Genomic DNA, 20,422 nt, shown 5'->3' with positions numbered 1-20,422 from the left:
TTCCCCAAAGTCGAAAAGTTTGAGAATTTTTAGATGATCTGCAATAAAACATCCTTTCTAATGCTAATTCATACATAATATAAAATTTAGAATGGGATCTTTACCACCAGGTGCCTATAAACCAGTGCCCCTTTAGGAAGGCATCTTTGACAAAAGATGCTTATGAAATAAATAGAGTCTATTCTTCCCTGGTCAATTCTTTATGACTTCACTGAAGCTGATCCTGTTAATAATCTTCTATATCATGTAAAATGTTCTGTTGATCCCGTAATATCAATAGAAATTATTAATCTTTAGATAGCAATCAATATTTTCTTCCCACATTATCCCAAAATCTTTGATTTTTTTAAAGGTTTCCCAACCAGAAATTTTGCACATTATATAAATTACTGTTGTGTTTTCCTGAATAATTGCTATAGAGCAAAATATAATGGATATCACATAATATTTTAATTCACATAGGCTCTGTTAAATAAATTCTACCTTAATGATGTTCAAAATACTTGTAAGGAGCAATATTTTCTCCATTATTATTTAAGAGTTATATTTCCTTGAAGACAAATACTAACATGACATAAAGTTCATATGGATTATTCTTCATATATTTATAACTTTATATAAGCCCCTGCATTTTCTAGTCAGCATAGTATGGTATACAATTCTAAAGGCAGAATACTTAAAGTGCATATTTGGTTTGAATGCTGATAAACCATTTATAAATTTAAATAGCAATATGTCCCTTTTTATTATCATTCAATACATCTAGGAGGTGACATAGCCGAATCGTTGAATGACTCACCTATAACTACAGCACAAATAACTGAATGAAAAATTAATTAAAAATAAATAAAATTTGAAATTCAAAATGATACATTTGGTCAAATATTCCATGCCATATCAGTAATACTCAAAATCTTGTAGGAAAATGGAAAATTTAGCCAAGACACAAAGACAATGGCAACATTCATTCAAAAGGGAACTTCTACCACATCTCAAGATTACATGATAGATTTAAATAAAATCTTATGTAAACCAGCATTGAATAAGACATGAAACTATAGAAATATTTCCACTTATGTAGTTTTTTTGTCAAAATGCATAAACATCTATGAGAAATATGTTTAAAATAGGAGAGGGATAAAAACACAATATGTGATTTTGTCATTACATGGAATTCCAAATGAGGAAATTACTTAAGGAATGCAGGTTGGCTATTGTTCTGTACCCTATATTCTTAGAGAACTCCCTGAAGCATTGAGATGTTTCAAGAGTTTTGCAGGTTCATAAAACCAATTACTGGTAGTGGTAGCCTCAAAACCAAGTCTTCCTTGGTTTCATTAAGTCCCATTGTATCTTGTTTTAAATATATTTCCTTAAGTATATAATTTCCTAATATGGTAAACTTTCATTTCCCATAAAATATCTTCCAATAAAATCCTGTTCTGAGTGTGAGCTTGGATATATTAAAGAACATACTATCCAAATATAAGTTCTACCAAGTACTATTTACCCAGAAATGCTTGAGTATGGGTCCAATGACAGACTTTATCATGGAGATAACGTAGATAAATATAAAAAGACTTTGACAAAGAACAATAAATTGTCTACAAAAACTCTCAAAGTCTGCCTCCTAATTAAAAATTGGAATTGTGATGTGTTTTGATGGAAGATTTAGTCATATGAATGACATAAAATATCTTTGAGCAAGTCCAAATATAGCTATTCCCCATAAGTGTATATATAAACCTCCCATCTTTTCAGAATCTTTCAAATGGATTTTTAAAAATCATGAACTGATATTTACTATACTCAGGCCTCCAAATCTCCTCAGCTATGAAATTTGGCTACAAGAACTTTTCACTACCCTATTAACATTAGAAAATAATTCTGTATTCAAGAATGAGTTTCTTAAATGTAAAGACACAGAAGCATTAAAATTAAAAGGAGGATTCCACAGAAAGGACAATGAAACATTGTTTGATGTCAAACACTATCTACAAATAAGATTAAAAGTAATATAAAACTATTTTCATCCTGGTTATTTATGAACTGGGAAAGTGAAATTTGTCATTTGGAATATGACAGATATAACAATTTTCTCCCTAACATAGGATATTGTTTTAAGGTTGTCACTGATTATAGTAGTGCTAGGGACAATTGGAAGATACCAATAACATCAATTGTATATGACAGGAGCTGAAGGAACAATGAAGTCCCTAGTGTTTCAAAAACTGCAGGGAAATATAATCATGTAGCAAGAACCTGATATGTTATTTTCTCCTTTCACATTCTTATATCACATAACCCATAAACTAATAAAATAATTTACCATTGAAAACAGTGGCAGTGATATATTACATCCAAAGATCATTAATGTCTTCAATAATACATTGTCCTTTTTCTCTAAAGAAAGACAATCTAGTTTTTGATCATTTTTTTTACTTTTTATTTTCACCCCCAAAATCCAAATCAATCAAAGTTTCAATTAGAATCTGCACTTTAGATGATCATTTGGAATAACCAAGTATCTATTATATGGAAGACAATTATACTATGCACAGAGGACATAAAGAGAAAATGAAAATGAGTCTCTGCCCTCAAAAAGTTTATGTTCTTTTGCAGACATATAACATGTAAATAAAATAAAAGTATGATCACTTTACATACATTATTTCATTTTCCCCTCAAAATAGCAGTATGCAATATAATCATATTATTTTCACATGATATTGAACAACTTCAGGTCACAACAGTTAAATTATTTGTCCAACATCACACTCATGTCACTGGAAGTCAAGAATACTGCCTTCCTAGTCTTTATTTGTCCTTTGGTTTCCTGAAATCAAGACTAGCCTTCATCCAGTAAGTCATGCTGACAGAAACATGGCTAAATATCTACAGGAACTCTCAGATGAGCTACAAGCTACATCAAATAAAACCTCCTTCTCTGCCCCAGGGAGTATTATTTCTATCTGAAATCTAGTATTTCCAAAGCATGTTGTTTCCCTAATGGGCAGGTTTATTTTAAACAAGTCTCTTGATGTGTTATTCATTAATCCATCAAATCATTTATTATTATAGCATTAAACCATTTAATTCATTCACTTCTGTTAATGCTGCATTGTTATATTCCATTGCTGTCTTGCTGTCCTCCTCTTCTTCATGTGTTCAGATAATTGAGTTAACTTGAGCAGATGGTCTGTAATGAAATCCCATTTCTTTTCTTTGTTCACTTTTTAAGATTTAAATGTTCTTCTAAGGCTCCCTCTCACCCTGAATTTGTTTTCAGCTGTATCCTGCTTGTATTGAAAGAAAGTATTCAATAGCAAACCTGAAGAGAGGCAGTGATTCTGGTTTTCTTTCCACTTCTCTTTCTCCTTCAATAACCTTGTCTTGCTTTCAGAGTCTAAAAGATTTCTTCCCAAGGTCTCTTATTCTGAAAGACACGAAAAACTTTCTAGAAATCAGTCCATGATTCCATTTGTCAAACTCTAATTTGTATTGCTCTAGGAGCTGACATTTCAAACATAAACCTGTAATTAAGATAGACTGGTGGTGACCATTCAAGGCAGCAAGGAGATCAACAGAGTAGCCATTAAATCAGTTTTCATTCCTTATTTCCTCACAAAATAGACACTTTATATGAAAGACCCAAGGGCATACTTCTTTTTTACTTTTTGTCTCAAAATTTAATCAGAAAGTGCTATATCCCATTCCTAAACAGCAAAAAATTCTTTAATGATACCAGAGACATTATTTTTAGTAAAAGAAACAGATTTTTTTCTCAAATGAATCATCTACATTCTTTAGATTTTTAAAAATAGGATATTTTGACTGGAATGATTTTTTGTCATACTATTTGTTATCACATCCTTTGAATCCCTTCCACTTATTAAAGTGGGGAACATAGCTCTTTCTTGGAGCCAAAAATTCTTTGTAAATGTACATCAAGTATTTCTAGTAATACAAGAAGAATGGCAGCATAGTATAGAGAATAGATATCTGATCTTGGAATCAAAAAGAAAGGGATTCAGATTTTATCTCTGACATATACTAACAATGTGACTCTGTGGGAAATCACCTAACCCAAGTAAATTTCAGTTCTTTCTATTATAGGAAAGTTGGATGCTTGAACTGAAGCAAAATTATTACATGTAAAGTTGTATATGTTAGTCAACATGGCCTATAATTGTATATACTTTTTTTTTTATTTACTATACCATAGTACTTAATTGTATTGTTCTAGCATTGGATTTCACAGTTTCCCAGGTCTTTACACACACACACACACACACACACACACACACACACACACACACACACACACACACACATATATATATATATATATATGTATGTATATATATATATATATATATATACATACATATATATAAAGAGAAAGAGAGAGAGAGAGAGAGAGAGAGAGAGAGAGAGAGAGAGGGAGAGAGAGAGAGAGGGCTATTTTACTTCCCAATGTTGACTTTTTTTAATTTGAATTTAGATTTTGTATTTATTCCTATAAATGTGATCTTATTATAGTAAAATAATTTATAAGTATTCATTAAGTGATTAATATATAGAAGACACTATATAAGGTGCCACAGATGCAGTGACAAAAGTGAAATAACATATACAAATTTTTTTTTTAAATCTTGACTTTCTCATTCAACAAGTTAGATATTTCTCAAAGTTCTAAACTAACTGTCATACATACCCTATCTATGACTTTATTTTAAACAACATCTATAGTTTCTTTGCTGTCTGGTTTTCTCATTAAACTAACTCCCTCTACCAATTCAGAAAAAGTACCTGTTCTTCAATTACAATGTTCAATAGTCTACTGGAGACAATAAGAAGTTAAGTGACTTGCCCAGGATCTTGTACATTTCATAACCACTTGTTATGTAGATCGAAAACTGAGAAAGAAAACTATAGACCAATTTCCTTAATGAATATTGATGCTAAAATCTTAAATAAGATATTAGCAAATAGACTTCAGAAAATCATCCCCAGGATAATACACTATGACCAAGTGGGATTTATACCAGGAATGCAGGGCTGGTTTAATATTAGGAAAACTATTAGTATAATTGACCATATTAATAATCAAATTAATAAAAACCGTATGATCATCTCAATAGATGCAGAAAAAGCATTTGATAAAATCCAACATCCATTCCTACTAAAAACGCTTGAGAGTATAGGAATAAATGGACTATTCCTTAAAATAATAAGGAGCATATATTTAAAACCTTCAGTAAACATCATATGTAATGGCGATAAACTAGAACCTTTCCCTATAAGATCAGGAGTGAAACAAGGTTGCCCACTATCACCATTACTTTTCAATATAGTACTAGAAAACTCTAGCCTCGGCAATAAGAGCCGAGAAAGAGATTCAAGGAATTAGAGTAGGAAGTGAGGAAATCAAATTATCACTTTTCGCAGATGACATGATGGTATACTTAGAGAACCCCAAAGACTCTGCTAAAAAGCTATTAGAAATAATTCAGAATTTTACATTTCATAACCAGAATATCTACTATTCCATGCTATTTGTTAAATATTTGGTGAATTGGATTAAAAATTCTGGGCAAAACTAATTATTAAAAAAAAAAAAAAACATTAATTATTTTGGGAAAGTATTTTGCTAATCCCAAATAGCCAATTTAAAATTATTTTTGAATATCATTTATAAATTGCAAACATTTAATTTATTAGGAATGGATTTAGAAATAATAAATATAGCAGTAAAATAATGTAGATGTAATGTAAAAAGGAGGGGAAAAGAGCAGGAAAAAGAAAGAAGAAGAAAAAGAAGAGCAGCAAAAGAAGAGGAAGAGGAAGGAAAAAATAAGAAAAAAGGAAAGAAAGAAAGGAAAAAAGAGAGAGAAAGAAAGAGAAAAATAAAGGAAGGAAGGAAAGAAGAAAGGAAAGAAGGAAGGAAGAAAAAGACAAATGATAGTTGGTTGCATCAAAGAGAATCATAAAAATGAAGATTCATTATAATTTAAAATCATAACATTATAAATTGTTTCATAAAAGGAAATCTCACATTATGTTTTAAAATTACATTTATTATGACATATTTAATATGGTCTAGCTATTTGTATATTAAAATAGAACTTAAGATTTTATACACATCTTGAGAAACTGAAATTTTACTTTCTTCAGCTCAAATTATGTGGAATATTCACCATGAGACCTATCTATACTAAAAGAGATTATTTTGTTTGTAAAAATACATTCCTAAGTCACTCTCTGAAATTACAAAGGTCATCACAGCAGGTAATTGGCTATATGGCTGTTGTATATAATGTTTAAAAAACAAACTGTGTATCTCAAAGCTTTGGTTAAGTCTCTTAATTTGTTTTATTATTATTATTTCTCTATACAAATTATCCTAAGGCATAAACTGTTTCACTGCATTAACTCTTTCAACTCACAAAGGTACTATTCAAAGCAATGACGCAGGGCTTTTCTGAGTTTTCCAGACTCTTGTGGCCTAGAAGAGTTAATGCAGCCTTCCAAATGCCTAGATTGTTTCTGGAGAGCATTTCCTGCCACCTGGAGAGACTATCTGGTCATATACTCTTGAAATTTGCATTTTGTTCACATTCATGCAAATTGACTCTTTCTGTTCCAGAAACAATTGAAATGAAGTCAATCTTTTCACTTAAAGATGCAAATTCCATGTTTTGTACCTATGTGCCCTTGGGCCTGGAAATATCAATGAGTACTACTAGCTATGTATCTTAAGTACTAAGAATGAATAGATAAATAAAATATAATAATGTATAATACAATAAAGAAGGAGGACAGTGGTGTTCATATCTTTGACATTCAAATGCAAGTTATAGAATATTATAAACACAAAAAGCAGATATGCATTTTACCCAGTGGGAGCAAAAAGTAATTTAATCTGCTTAATAACATCACATTTTTGGGTAAAAGTGGCTATGGACTTTGATTAATAGCAAAATAAAATATTTCTAATACATTGGTTTCAATATAATATTTTGCTCTTAACTGAAATATCCTTATATACACTTACTCTCCCTCCCCCTCAGAAAATATTTCCTAATTTCAAAATAAATCTTCTCTAAGCACAATGGTAACATAGCATAGTGGTAAAGGAAATGGATCTAAAAATAGACTTTGTGAAGAAATCTACTTTTCTAAGAAACTAGAACATGGGTTTTATAAGTATATACATTTTAGAAGTTCTGTAACTTCTATAGTTAATTTTATTTAAGCTCCATATTGAATATGCTCCATATGAATATGCTCACTGTCCCTTCATTCACTGAAAAATAGAAGGATTTCATTAGCAATTATCACTAAGGTGATGTTTGCTGGGCCAAGATATATAAAAAAAAAAAATATATAGGGTTTGCACTTTTAAGTCACCTATTATTTTTTATACTATCTGAAGGTTATTCACAGAGTGCTCATTTCCCTCAAAAGAACCTGTAAAGGAACACATATTTCTACAACTTATTCCACTTAACATCCAAAACATTAGGAAGAGAATGGTTATGGCGCTTTATCAATATATCCAAACAAGAGATTTTTGGATAAATAATAGATGATAAACATCCATATTAGACTCTGCATGCCTTGAGAGTAGCTACTATTGTTTGCCTTTGTTAACTTAGCACTTTGCAGGGTCCCTGGTCCATAACAGATATCTAGTAAATGGTTATTAATCATCAAATATTCTATAACATAAAGATTTTGAAGTTATTCCCCTCCCCCCCAGTTATCTTATTAGGGAGTTATTTACATCCTTTAGCTTTATGCAAACTTACCACTATTTTTTTCATCTATAAAATCGGTTTAATAATAGCCCTTGCTTCATAGGGTTATTATGAGATAGTATAATGTGAAATTTCATCATCATAATAATCATCCCTTTTGTTTAGGTTTATAGGATCATAGAATTAGAGTTTAAAGTGACATTAGTGTTCCTTAAATCCAACTCCTCTTTCAATGACAGGAAATAAATTGGGGTCCAAAAAAGTGAGTTGATTAACTCAGAATCACACAGTTAATAAACACCTGAGTCAGTATTCAAACTAATATCTTCCTTATTCCAAGTACAATATTATATTCATAATATCAGGAACCCTCTTATTGGTTTTCTATTTCTATTAGCCTCATTTCTTCTCAAATATATTAATACTCATTTACTTTTATTTCCCTAGCACATAAGAAAGCAAACAGTAGACATTTAATATACAATTGTAGAAATAGATTGAATTATTGTAAAGCTCCTATCCCCCTATTATTGCTACCGAAGATTTCCCAAAAAAGTCCAGAAAACATTGATCTATACAACTTCCTGACATTGAAGACACATCATGTCTATACCATATGCTTTGGTACTTAACTCTATATTTAATTCAATCCTTTGTTGTGTGTTTTCTTCGTTTACATTCTCATTATTTCATGTTATATGCTTTGTCTAATCAAAAGTTTGAGAATTCATTAAGGACAGGTACATGTCAAATATTTCATTTATGTACTACACATTTCAAGGGAGAAGGGAATATTGGGATTATTAAATATGTTATTTATTTTTTGGAGAATCAAGGTTCAGAGAGGTTAAGGAAATTGCCTCAGTAATATTAGCAATCAGTATAAAGCCAACATTTAAATCACATGTTTTTTTGTTTGTTTGTTTTTTAAGAACACTGGGCATAATTTGGTGGAAAAGAGGAGTTACTATAAACACATATTGAAATGAAATCATTCAAAATTCATTCAATAAAAGTTTAGCATTTACCCTGGATAAAATTCTTCTTATGCAAGGGGGAGATATAAAGGTTAAATAAGATTTGGTTCAGGCCAACAGTATAGTAGGAGGAAAAACAAAAAAAGCTGTTATTTATATTATGAGAAAGAATATGGAATAATGGATTGCCAGAAGTTTTCAAAGAGATTAAAATCTCCTATAGTCATGATGAAAAAATAATGTTCTAAATCACTAAATTGATTGGAGAAATGCAATTTAAAATAACTCTGAGGTACTACCTCATGCCAATTAGATTGGCTAATATGACAGAAAAGGAAAATGATAAATGTTGGAGAGGATATGGGGACAATTGGAACTCTAAGGCATTGTTGGGGAAGGTGTGAACTGATCCAACCATTCTGGATAAAATCGTTCATACCCTTTGACCCATCAATACTTTTATTAGGTCTGTATCCCAAAGAGATCATTAAAAAAAGACAAGTACATAAATGTTAATAGCAATTCTCTTTATGGTGGTAAAGAATTGGAAATTGATAGAATGACCATCAGTTGGGGCTTGGTTGAAGAAATTATGATATATGAATGTAATGACGTATTATTGTTCTATAAGAAATGATGGACAGATAGACCAGAAAATAAACTGAAAAGTCTTATGTGAGCTGATGCTGAGCAAAGTGAGCAGAACTAAGAAAACATTGAATATAGTAACACAGTAACGTCAACAATTTTGGCAGACTTTGCTCTTCTCAGCAATACAATCAACTAAAACAATTCTGATATACTCATAATGGTAAATGCTATCCACATCCATAGAAAGATCTATGCTATCTCAATGAAAACTGAGGATTAATATTTCATTTTTTGTTGTTTTCCCTTTTTGTTCTGATTCTCTTTTTACAACATGACTAATGTGAAAATGTTTTGAAAAATAATAGACTGCTTGTATTGAAATCATGAAGACCTGAGATCAATTTGTACCTTCAATGTTTGTTAGCTATGTGACTTTTTTTTTCCTGAAGCAATTGGAGTCAAGCAATTTACCCAGGGTCACATAGCTAGGAAGTAAGTGTCTGAGATCAGAACTCTGTTCCTCCTGACTTCAGGGTTGGTTCTCTATCCACTGCACCATCTAGCTGCCCTGCTATGGGATAATTCTTAAAGCCCTTAAACTCAGTTTATCATCTATAAACAAATGGGAAAAATAATTTTAGTAGAATTTAGTAGAATAAAATTTTACCTCACAGTGTTGTTATGAGAGGGAGCTTAAGGAAAGGATGTATGAATGTAGATAATATAATTAAGCATCTGTTTTTGGAGGCCTTTAAATTGTCTCTGAGTTTGTCTGTAAAAGATGACCAAGAATTCATCAAATTCAAAAGAAGGGGGAAAAGAATATTTTAGGCTATGTTTTCCATTTAGGTTAAAAAAAAAGGTCTGAGAGGCAAATTAAAAAGATAGATACTCCAATGGATATGTGAGATCATCCAGATGCATACTTCTTCCAAAAAGACACTTCTTCCAATCCATCCATAACAGTTTATCCTGTGTGACTCTTGTCAGTGTCCTTCCATAAATCAGGACAAGAGTACCACCCAATGTTCTTGGGGGCTAAGAGACTTCCTTCCATTTTTTGATGTCATATTAGTAAAGGAGGGATAGAAAGGACTGTGATTCCAGTAGAGGCCTACACATCTAGGCAAGGAAAAACCCACCACCCATCACCAAATTAGTGCCTTCCTTACTTATAGTCTTAGAAAATTACATAGACCATTAAGAGATGAAATGGCTTAATCGCAGCCATAATTTCAGTGTGATTGAAAGGCAGGATCTTCCTGGATTCTGGGCAAGATCTCTAGCTATTATGCCAAGTTATTTGCCATGAGTAATATATGGCACTTCTTAAAATTAAAGCTAAACTAAAATATTTGTACCTTATAATTGATTCAGAGATTTGCTCTTGGTCAGCTTGTTTCTGCATATATATAAGATATATCTTATCCTGAGGTCTTAATTTCTTTTTTTTTCTTTTTTTTTTTTTTTATTCATTATTCCAAATTATCCCCTCCCTCCCTCCACTCCCTCCCCCCGATGACAGGTAATCCCATACATTTTACATGTGTTACAATATAACCTAGATACAATATATGTGTGTAAATACCATTTTCTTGTTGCACATTAATTATTAGCTTCCGAAGGTATAAGTAACCTGGGTAGATAGACAGTAGTGCTAACAATTTACATTCACTTCCCAGTGTTCCTTCTCTGTGTGTAGTTATTTCTGTTCATCATTGATCAACTGGAAGTGAGTTGGATCTTCTTTATGTTGAAGATTTCCACTTCCATCAGAATACATCCTCATACCGTATTGTTGTTGAAGTGTACAGCGATCTTCTGGTTCTGCTCATTTCACTCTGCAACAGTTGATTTAAGTCTCTCCAAGCCTCTCTGTATTCCTCCTGCTGGTCATTTCTTACAGAGCAATAATATTCCATAACCTTCATACATATTTACCCAACCATTCTCCAATTGATGGACATCTTCCAGTTTCTAGCTACAACAAAAAGAGCTGCCACAAGCATTTTGGCACATACAGGTCCCTTTCCACTCTTTAGTATTTCTTTGGGATATAATCCCAATAACAGCAATGCTGGGTCAAAGGGTATGCACAGATTGATAACTTTTTGGGCATAGTTTCAAATTGCTCTCCAGAATGGCTGGATTCTTTCACAACTCCACCAACAATGTATCAGTGTCCCAGTTTTCCCACATCCCCTCCAGGATTCATCATTATTTGTTCCTGTCATCTTAGCCAATCTGACAGGTGTGTAGTGGTATCTCAGAGTTGTCTTAATTTGCATTTCTCTGATCAGTAGTGATTTGGAACACTTTCATATGAGTGGAAATAGTTTCAATTTCATCATCTGAGAATTGTCTGTTCATATCTGAGGTCTTAATTTCTAATGTGTTTGACTGTCTTCTTACCAAAACAATTCCATTTACAATGTTCTATATTGGCCATCTGCTTTAGGAACTTTTAGAATGTTGTTTTGTATTCTAGTATCTAGGAATTAGCAAAAAGCCATCTAAATATCATTGAATTATTTTTCATCTTTTAAGCAAATGTAAAAAAAATACTCTACTTTTTTAAACCAAGCAGTTGTACTCATATTAATGAAATAAGATGCATATTTTCATTCCACTAATATAAATAGCTACAAATATAATAAATATAACTTCAAGATGTATTCCATTTAAACCTGAATTATGACAAATTTTCTACAAAAGGTCATATACAGATTTTGTTTTTCCTATCAAAGTTACTACCTGAATGATTAAAGTTTAAATGTATGCAAGCACTCTATGAAGAGCATGGTTAAATACATTTAAATATATTACAGTTTAAATCACAAACATTTGAATGACTCACTGTGTTTAAATACTCAATTGAATTTTTTTCTAAATCAATTTCTTAATCCTAGCCTTGGTTTGTTAAGTTGCTCAAAAACACCTATAAATTAAGAAAGACTTGTTTCCTGAAAGATGAGTCAAAATTTAGATGACTTTAGACTTTATTTTTTGGCCTACTGCAATGATTTTTTTTTAATTTGACTTTTAGAGGTGAAGATTTTTGAAACAGGTGGTATATGGGAGAGAGGAACATTTTCAGGAGGAAATACAACTTAAATTTTATTCATTAAGAAAAGTAATTATGAGATAAGTATGAAATGAAAAGAAAAATTGGAGGTAGGTCTGAAAAATAATAATAATAATAAAAAAAAAAAACAGGTAATAGTATCCAGCAGAGGTACTCATTATTCCTTATTTATAGATCAGGAAACTTAGGTTAACCTAAGAGTGCTGAATTGGTATATCCCCAATTCAAAAAAAAAAAAAGAAAGAAAGAAAGAAAGAAAGAAAGAAAGAAAGAAAGAAAGAAAGAAAGAAAGAAAGAAAGAAAGAAAGAAAGAAAGAAATGTGGATGAGGCAAGAAGTAATTATTTTTTTTAAAGTTGCTGATAAGTTTTCCATAAATATACTACAAGATCTTTCAAAAGGGAATAATCCAGTGTCAGTAAAATACTTTCATTGGATGGAATATCCCTTTTTAATCTAATTAGGATTAACATTTTATAGTGAAATCTTAATATAGTTAAAATGTAATAACCTTTCACATAATATATATGAAGCTTTATATAATAGTCGACATTTATTCAATTGATTTAATTCTATTATAAAAATAAACAAAATAATAAGTGGGTCGTATACATATAATATCTCTACCCAGGGAATGGTAAACTAATAGAGAATAAAGGCTACATCAGTTTTCAGTATCATCTTGACAGAGTCAAATACATGGCAGGTACTTTAGAAGCTCATTGGACTAAATTGCTAATTGTCTCAAAACTCAAAGGATCTGGGAGGTTTTTTGATGCCCTTATTTGTACCTTTTTTGCTGTCATCTAGTTCTTTTTCTTGGCAAATACTGCAATGCTTTTCCAGCTCCTTCTCTAGCAGTTTTACAGAAATTGAGGAAAATGATTATATGATTTGGCTAAAAGTCACACAGCTAGTAAATGTCTGATGTGATATTAAAACTCAGGAAGATGAATCTTCCTGACTCAAAACCTGAAACTCTATTCACCATACCACCCAGCTGCTCCTAGCATATTCCACCAAGCCAGAAAGTCTGCAAACAGGATTTGAAATCAACTTTGATGATAGATTCTATCTTTTTTAAAGAGGAAACCTAGTTTACTACCTATAACTCAGGATAAATAATTTAATCTATGTGAGGCTCAATTTTCCTATTTGTGAAAATCTGGAGGCTGGGCTATAGTTCTAGAGGTCATTCTAACTCTTAAACTATAATCCAATAATCTCTAAAATGAAAGTGATCCCTTCTGAATTCCATTCCAGATACAAATCTTTGATTCTCTTTTCTTAAGTATGAGAAGTTCATCAGTTACTTAGGGGTACATTATTTATTTGGCCATGGAAACTGATTGATATGGTTGAGTTAAGCAGAATTTTAACTTAATATCGTTGGGAAGATATGATTGGACCAGAGAGAGATTCATTAATTTCTCCTCATTTTTGCATGAGGTGATAAGTGTGGACCAGGCTGACAACTACGGTAACAGAAAGTGAGAGACTAATATAAAAGATGGGACAGATATGAATGGAATCAGGGTTTGGCAAGATGATTTCACATGGATTATATGGGAGAAGGAATGCCCTTAGACTGAGCTAAAAAGATTCAGATAGTTTGAGGAAAGAAGAAAAATTTTATTAAAAACATTATAAATTTCTGACATGTTAAGTTTGAAGAAATAGAATGCCAACATTATACTTCTAAAACTTCTTCTCCTTAATCTCCACATTCAAATAATGTAATTAGTACTTCTGGCCAAGGAGAAAACTTAAGATATTATAGTTTGAAATTCTAATTATGGTAAATCTCTTTTCTTGGTTCTATAACACTCAATATCATGGTTTAAAAAAAAAGTGGAGAGGAAGAATGCTAAAGTGAGAAACTAACTAAGAAGAAGGTTTAACATATTTGGAAATAAGAAATAAAACTCATAAAAAAATGAACACCCCATGCCTGAATTTTAAGTCATTTTAAGCACCTATTATAAATAATGTGCCTTTCAGGTGAAAAGTAGGGATAAATACATTATGAACAGAGCCTCAAGGTCACATTTTATAGTGTGATTTTTAAAATTTTTCACATAGATTTAGCTTATTACATTGAAATTATTCCATTATAGTAGGCTATAAATTTATTTTAAAATTATATATTTAGAAAGAAAAACTTGATTTTCATAGTGTGTTCTAAGACTCAGAAATATTAGATTAAGTATATCTAAAATCTATACATCTATAAAACTGTCCATAAGCATATGGAGAAAAAAGAAAGGTCTTGGGTCTTTTTTTTCTAAAGCTTTATAATTTAAAGCTGGTTGGAAAGTTCATGGGAGCTTAGTTATATGGGACTTCTCATAATTGGCATGAAATGATTGTTCTGAAGGTAATTATTGATGAAATTCCATTACAGACTTCTTCTAAAGACTCTCCACTCTATCATAAAAGAAAAAAAAAAAAACTTCTTTGTTAACCACATATACAATCCAGTATGGATTGAATTCCACAAGCCTTATGGACTTATAAATTTTACTTTGCTGAATGGGAGTTGCATGAATTTTAATATCACAATTTTATGATTCTTGTTTAAGGTGAAAATATAAGAAATATTGTCTTCATTTAACTCTTAATAAGCTTATTTCAATCTTCTCTGTTCTTTTAATATATGAACATGTATAAAATAATTTTTTGCAATGTATCACAATATTTCACACAGAACTGGCTCAGAAAATAAATTCTTTGATTTTATAATGTTATTAATTATGTAATCTGATCCTCTAGCCCCCATATTCTTTAACAGTGGATTGCAACACCATATGGGGTTCTCATAACTGAATGGGAGTCATAACATTTTATTTATTATCAGTAATTATTTTTTTTTATTTCTATCCCTATTTTATGGAATTTTTTCACAAGTAAAAGGGGGTCAAGAGTAGAAAAAGTTTAAGAAGCCCTGTTCTAACCCAAGGGAAAAATAGAAGCAACTACTCTGTTCTGATTTAGACTTGAAAGAGATTATCAACATATTGAGCTTGTGACTTGAATTAAACCTCATTTTTATTATAATTAAAGCAAATATAAGGCCCAGAAAATTGTTATTACATTATCAAAGTCCCAAAGGCAATAAGAAACAGAACCCATGTCCTCTGACTTCTTTCCACAATACCACACTGCTTCTGCATTTCTTAATTCCTCTTAAATATGTTCACATTCTATATAGTCTCTAATTCTTTTATTTATTTATTCATTTTAACACACATTGCTTTATGATTCATGGTGGGAGAGAAAAATAAGAACAAAAGGGAAAAGTTATGGGAGAGATTAAAAAAAAAACCCCAAAAAAAAAAAAAACAGAAAAAAAGAAGTGAATATAGCATGTGTTGATTTCCATTCAGTCTCCTTAATTCTTTTTCTGGATGCAGATGGCTTTTTCTATCCAAAATCTATTTGGATTACATTAGATCACTGAAATACTGAGAAAAACCAGGTCTTTCATAGTTGATCATCACATATTCTTGCTCTTAGAGTGTACAATGTATTCCTGGTTCTGCTTGTTTCCTTTAGCATCAGTTCATGTACATCTTTCCAAGTCTTTCTAAAATCAGCTTGTTCATCATTTTTCAAAAGAACAATAATATTCTACTGCCTTGGTATACCACAACTTCTTCAGCCATCCCCCAGTTGATGGGCTATAGATTCTAGTTCTGTTCACTTCAACCTGAATCATCTCTAGAGTATCTAGAGGAAAGCTTCTACAGATGAACTACTTTTTGTTTACCAAAGACATTCTCTCTTTCCTCACTGTATAATTGTTATTTTTAATCTCTCAATTTTATTTTTAAAAATATAGTACCATTCTAATGTCAAATCATCAGACTAATAGCTATCCTGTAACAGCAGCACAAACAGGGGGTAGGGGAAGAGCAAATGTATTTCAAAACTGCAATGTTTTTTTAAGGATCATTTTCTCTATTGATTGAGATCAAAGTCATTCCATTTTAAGTCCTTTTTTTTAAATCACATGCTATTCTGCCTCATATATTTCAGCAAGTAATTCATGGTGACCACATCATGTGTTAGTGCATTAGACCCCTTCTATCTACTCCTTTACTAATTCAGTGGCACTTGCTATATTCATACATCACATTAATACTCCTCATTCTTACCACATGAGCAGTTCATGTGCTTTTCCACTCATGTAGCTTTAATAATGTCTTTCATCACACTTCTCTAATAAAAGTCATCTTTAGTAATATATTCTAGGCTAATTGCACATAACATGTATTTTTCCATTGAGATTACTTGAAATTTCATCCTTCATGTGTTCCATGGATTTATAGTCAAGTAGAAGAATATTGAGGTTAAGAAGGTAAACACTGGCTGCAAAAAGTAGTTTGGACTTTTTAAAAGTAGAACTATTTTCCAATTATAACCTAGCCTGACTAAATTTCTTCTTCCAGATGATAGTGCCTAGCCAACATTCATGATACATATGGTTTTAAGAACTAACTTCATGAATTAACCATCCTTATACTCATAATCCAGGTAACAAGTCTTTACAATATTCTGAGGTTTTAAACAGTTACTGTAATATTCTCTCCAAAAAGGGGCAGTTGGAGAAATTCATTATCCAAAAACTTTCTTTGTGGTAATCCCTTGAAAGATATATTTCATAAAAGACTATATGATATCAGAGGCAGTGTGTCAAAGTGGAAAGACAATAATATACTTGATGTTATAAAAAATTTGTTTGGAATTATATTCCTGTGTCTACTATCTGTGTAACAAATTCAAAGTGTCTTAATTCCTCTAGGTCTTGATTACCAGATCAATCAAATGAGACTATTACTGCCTCAAATATCTGTAAAGTTAAAATGAAATATTGTACATAGAATTTTTGAATGAATTGGTGAAGTTTTCATCATTTCTTATGGGCCACCCCTTTATTTTAATTGAAAGTTCAAGAATATTTTAATATTTAGCATTTGTTTAGGAATTGATAAACAAAATAGTTATTTTTTTTTCTGATGGGCTGCTTTCTAGAGCTTTACTTTAGGGTGAACAATTAAAATCCATTAATGGTTTTCTCTCCCTTTTTACAACACTAATAGAGAAAATAGTTGATTATTTAAGTGGATAAGGCAGCCAACACCACTGGAGCTACAGTTGCTTATGAAAACAGTTCATTTCTTTGTTTAGTTTAGTGACAGCTGCAATTTCGGTCAACGTGGATCTTTATCGTCCATGTAAGTGAAATGGTGGTTTGTGTAAAATGTGTGCCCCTAGTTAATTGCAGTCTCCAGTTTAGTTGTAAAATACCACTTCTATCAATCAAAATCTTGATTCTGAGTTAAAAGCTAAATTGTCCTTAATGACTTCCTTAATTGGCTGGATTTCAGTAGTGGAAGGTAAATCACCCTCTTCATATGGTATAGTTTAGAGTTTCAAAAGACCCTGTAAGCAGGCAAAGACATTTATGTATATTGTTGAACAGAACAAGAATAATAACTACGAAAAAATCTGAACTTTGCCACAAGTAATGGAGATGATGTATATAAACACATAGCTATGCAGTTATCTAACACAATGTCTGACATATAGTTAGTTCTTAATAAACTCTTCTACATCAGCAAAGTAAAGCATAAATTAACTTTTTTTCTGTAAATCTGATCAGTCTGGATTATTTGATTGAAAATAAAATAGATATTTTTGCAATAGCAAATTGTATGGGGTTAAATTGCTTTTGGAATGCATTAATCAGCATAATATGATGAACAGAAGTAACAGTGGATTCTGAATCAGAATATATGTGAGTTCAAATCTCATTTATAGTATTAACTCTATGAAAATTAATCATTTAATCTCTCTGAGCCTCAGTTTCCCATTGGTAAAAATAAATTAGTTGAACTAGATGATCTCTAAGGTTACTGCCAATTCTAAATTTATAGTTCTGTTTAATGACTTTAAAGAAAATTTAAAGTCATTTGGAAAGTATTACATAGATATTCCCAACTGAACACCATTCTCTTACTATGTGATAGTGAAATAATGAAAATGAATGTAAGTAAATAAAACAAACTTGGTGATTCAGGCATATGTATCTATATAGTATACCAAATTCTGACCACTGAGCAAATAAATAATTACTGGCTGAGAAGTCATATAAATTAATATATGTTTATTCTATTTATCACCATCTTCTTTCTGATTTTGTTCTCCATTATCTGAGGTGTTTATGCAAGTTTGGATGACTTTTTATTTAAGATATAGATGTAAGTTTTGCCCAGGCTGAACTAGTTCATCTCTGAGGTTCCTCCAATATTAAAATACAGTAATAATGGGGTATGACATTGGATCTGTGATCTCATCAATCAATAAGCAACATTGTTTAAGTACCTACCATGTGCTCTGTACTACATTTGACACTAAGGAAACAAAAACAAAAATTAAATGCTCCATGCTATCAGGAAACATGAATTCTGCCTGGGAACACAATGAGAGAACTCCATCAATTACTAAGTAATAATCTGTTCATTCTGTGCAACTTTTCTGCATGCGGGGGCCCAGCCTACTAGGGACCCTATTTAGGGTCTTCCCCTATATTTCTTAATATTGAATATGACCCACTTAAGAGCAAGAATTCTCCTGTCTTTCCTTTGTATTCTCACTACTTAACAGGATACCTGTCACATAGTAAGCATTAAATAAACAAATAAATGATGATTCATTTATTAATACCAATAAAATACACAAAATATATTAATAAGCAAGAGTCAAAAACATTAAGAACCTACTATGTACAAAGGCAGCTCAATGGTTTGGTGTGCTTAGAGTGCCACTAGAGTCAGAAAGATTCATCTTCAATTCGAATTTGACTTCAAATACTTACTAATTTTATGATTTTGAGCAAATAATTTAAGCCGTTTGTCTCAGTTCTTCAATCTGTAAAACAAGCTAGAGAAAGAAGAAAATAACAAAATAGCAAATCACGGCTGTGTCCTTGCCAGAAAACCTCAAATGTAGTAGCAGAGTTGGATGTGACTAAAATGACTGAATAACAATGTATCAGGCCCTATCTGTTAGTTTTACTATATAACTCCCCTGCTTTCTTTTCTGAGAATGCAACTTTCCATGACCTCCATTGCACAACGTTTACACATTTATTTATTAACAATTTAGAACCAACACCCATCAAGTGACTTTTCAAATCTGATAAATAAGTAGTATAGAGCTCTGGCTCTCTCTTTCTGCATTGTGAAAAGGACAGAGGATGCATTGTTATTCTGTAAAATAATAATGGTTGTCCAAAGCTTTAGAAGGTATTTATGAATCCCATCATTTTGAAGTGTGAAGGACTATTTCTCAAAGGCTTTGAAGAAAAGGGAAGGGTATTTAGTGCTGGAAACCACCAAGTTCTAAGTCTTCTCCCTAAGCTACCTGAGTTGCATACATCTCAAAATGTAATAGATTAATATGTTTAGAGTGTTGAAATATACTGGCAATACAAGTCACTATATTTTATTTCTTTTCATATCCTATCAACACAAGAGCTTTAAATTTAGGGTCTTTAGTCAGATTTACTCATATAAAGTAAATTTGCTCTTTGTCACATAGACAAATCTATAAATTCAAGTAAAGTATTTTTTCTCATGGTACTAGAATTTGGGGCCTGAATACCTGGGAATGCCTAATGATCTATCTACCACCAAAAACGTGTGGAAATGAACACACCTATTTAGACAGCATATGAACTACTGTTCCTAGGTTCCCACAATATCTGTCATATCTTAGAATCTCACTGCTCTTTTTGACCAAACATTAGCATAATTTATACTGGAAACATCCAGAGGAGAAACAGTACCTCTTGAGACAGACCAAGTTGTAATAGTCATTAAGAACTATTTAGTTTTCTTAATCCCTACAGGCATACTCCCTCTTTTACTATTCTCCAACAAAACTCTGAACAATATGTCAGACAATAGAGGTGTCTACTTGTTTATTAGGAGAGAAGGGATT

At 31.4% G+C, this 20,422-nt stretch overlaps 1 protein-coding gene across 1 annotated transcript in view; it reads right to left on the bottom strand.

The window, feature by feature from the left end:
• Window positions 1-1,598: 1,598 nt before the first annotated feature.
• The window catches only part of PCDH10 (protocadherin 10), a 207,619-nt gene continuing 188,795 nt past the window's right edge, over window positions 1,599-20,422 (bottom strand). The window contains exon 6 of the mRNA XM_074276316.1: window positions 1,599-3,436. Within this exon, the coding sequence (XP_074132417.1) occupies window positions 3,432-3,436 (5 nt within the window). The 3' untranslated portion in view covers window positions 1,599-3,431. The remainder of the gene's footprint in view (window positions 3,437-20,422) is intronic.

This window comes from Sminthopsis crassicaudata, chromosome 6, assembly GCF_048593235.1.
Source record: "Sminthopsis crassicaudata isolate SCR6 chromosome 6, ASM4859323v1, whole genome shotgun sequence".
Classification (NCBI taxonomy): domain Eukaryota; kingdom Metazoa; phylum Chordata; class Mammalia; order Dasyuromorphia; family Dasyuridae; genus Sminthopsis; species Sminthopsis crassicaudata.
This window is presented reverse-complemented; position numbering and strand designations above follow the sequence as displayed.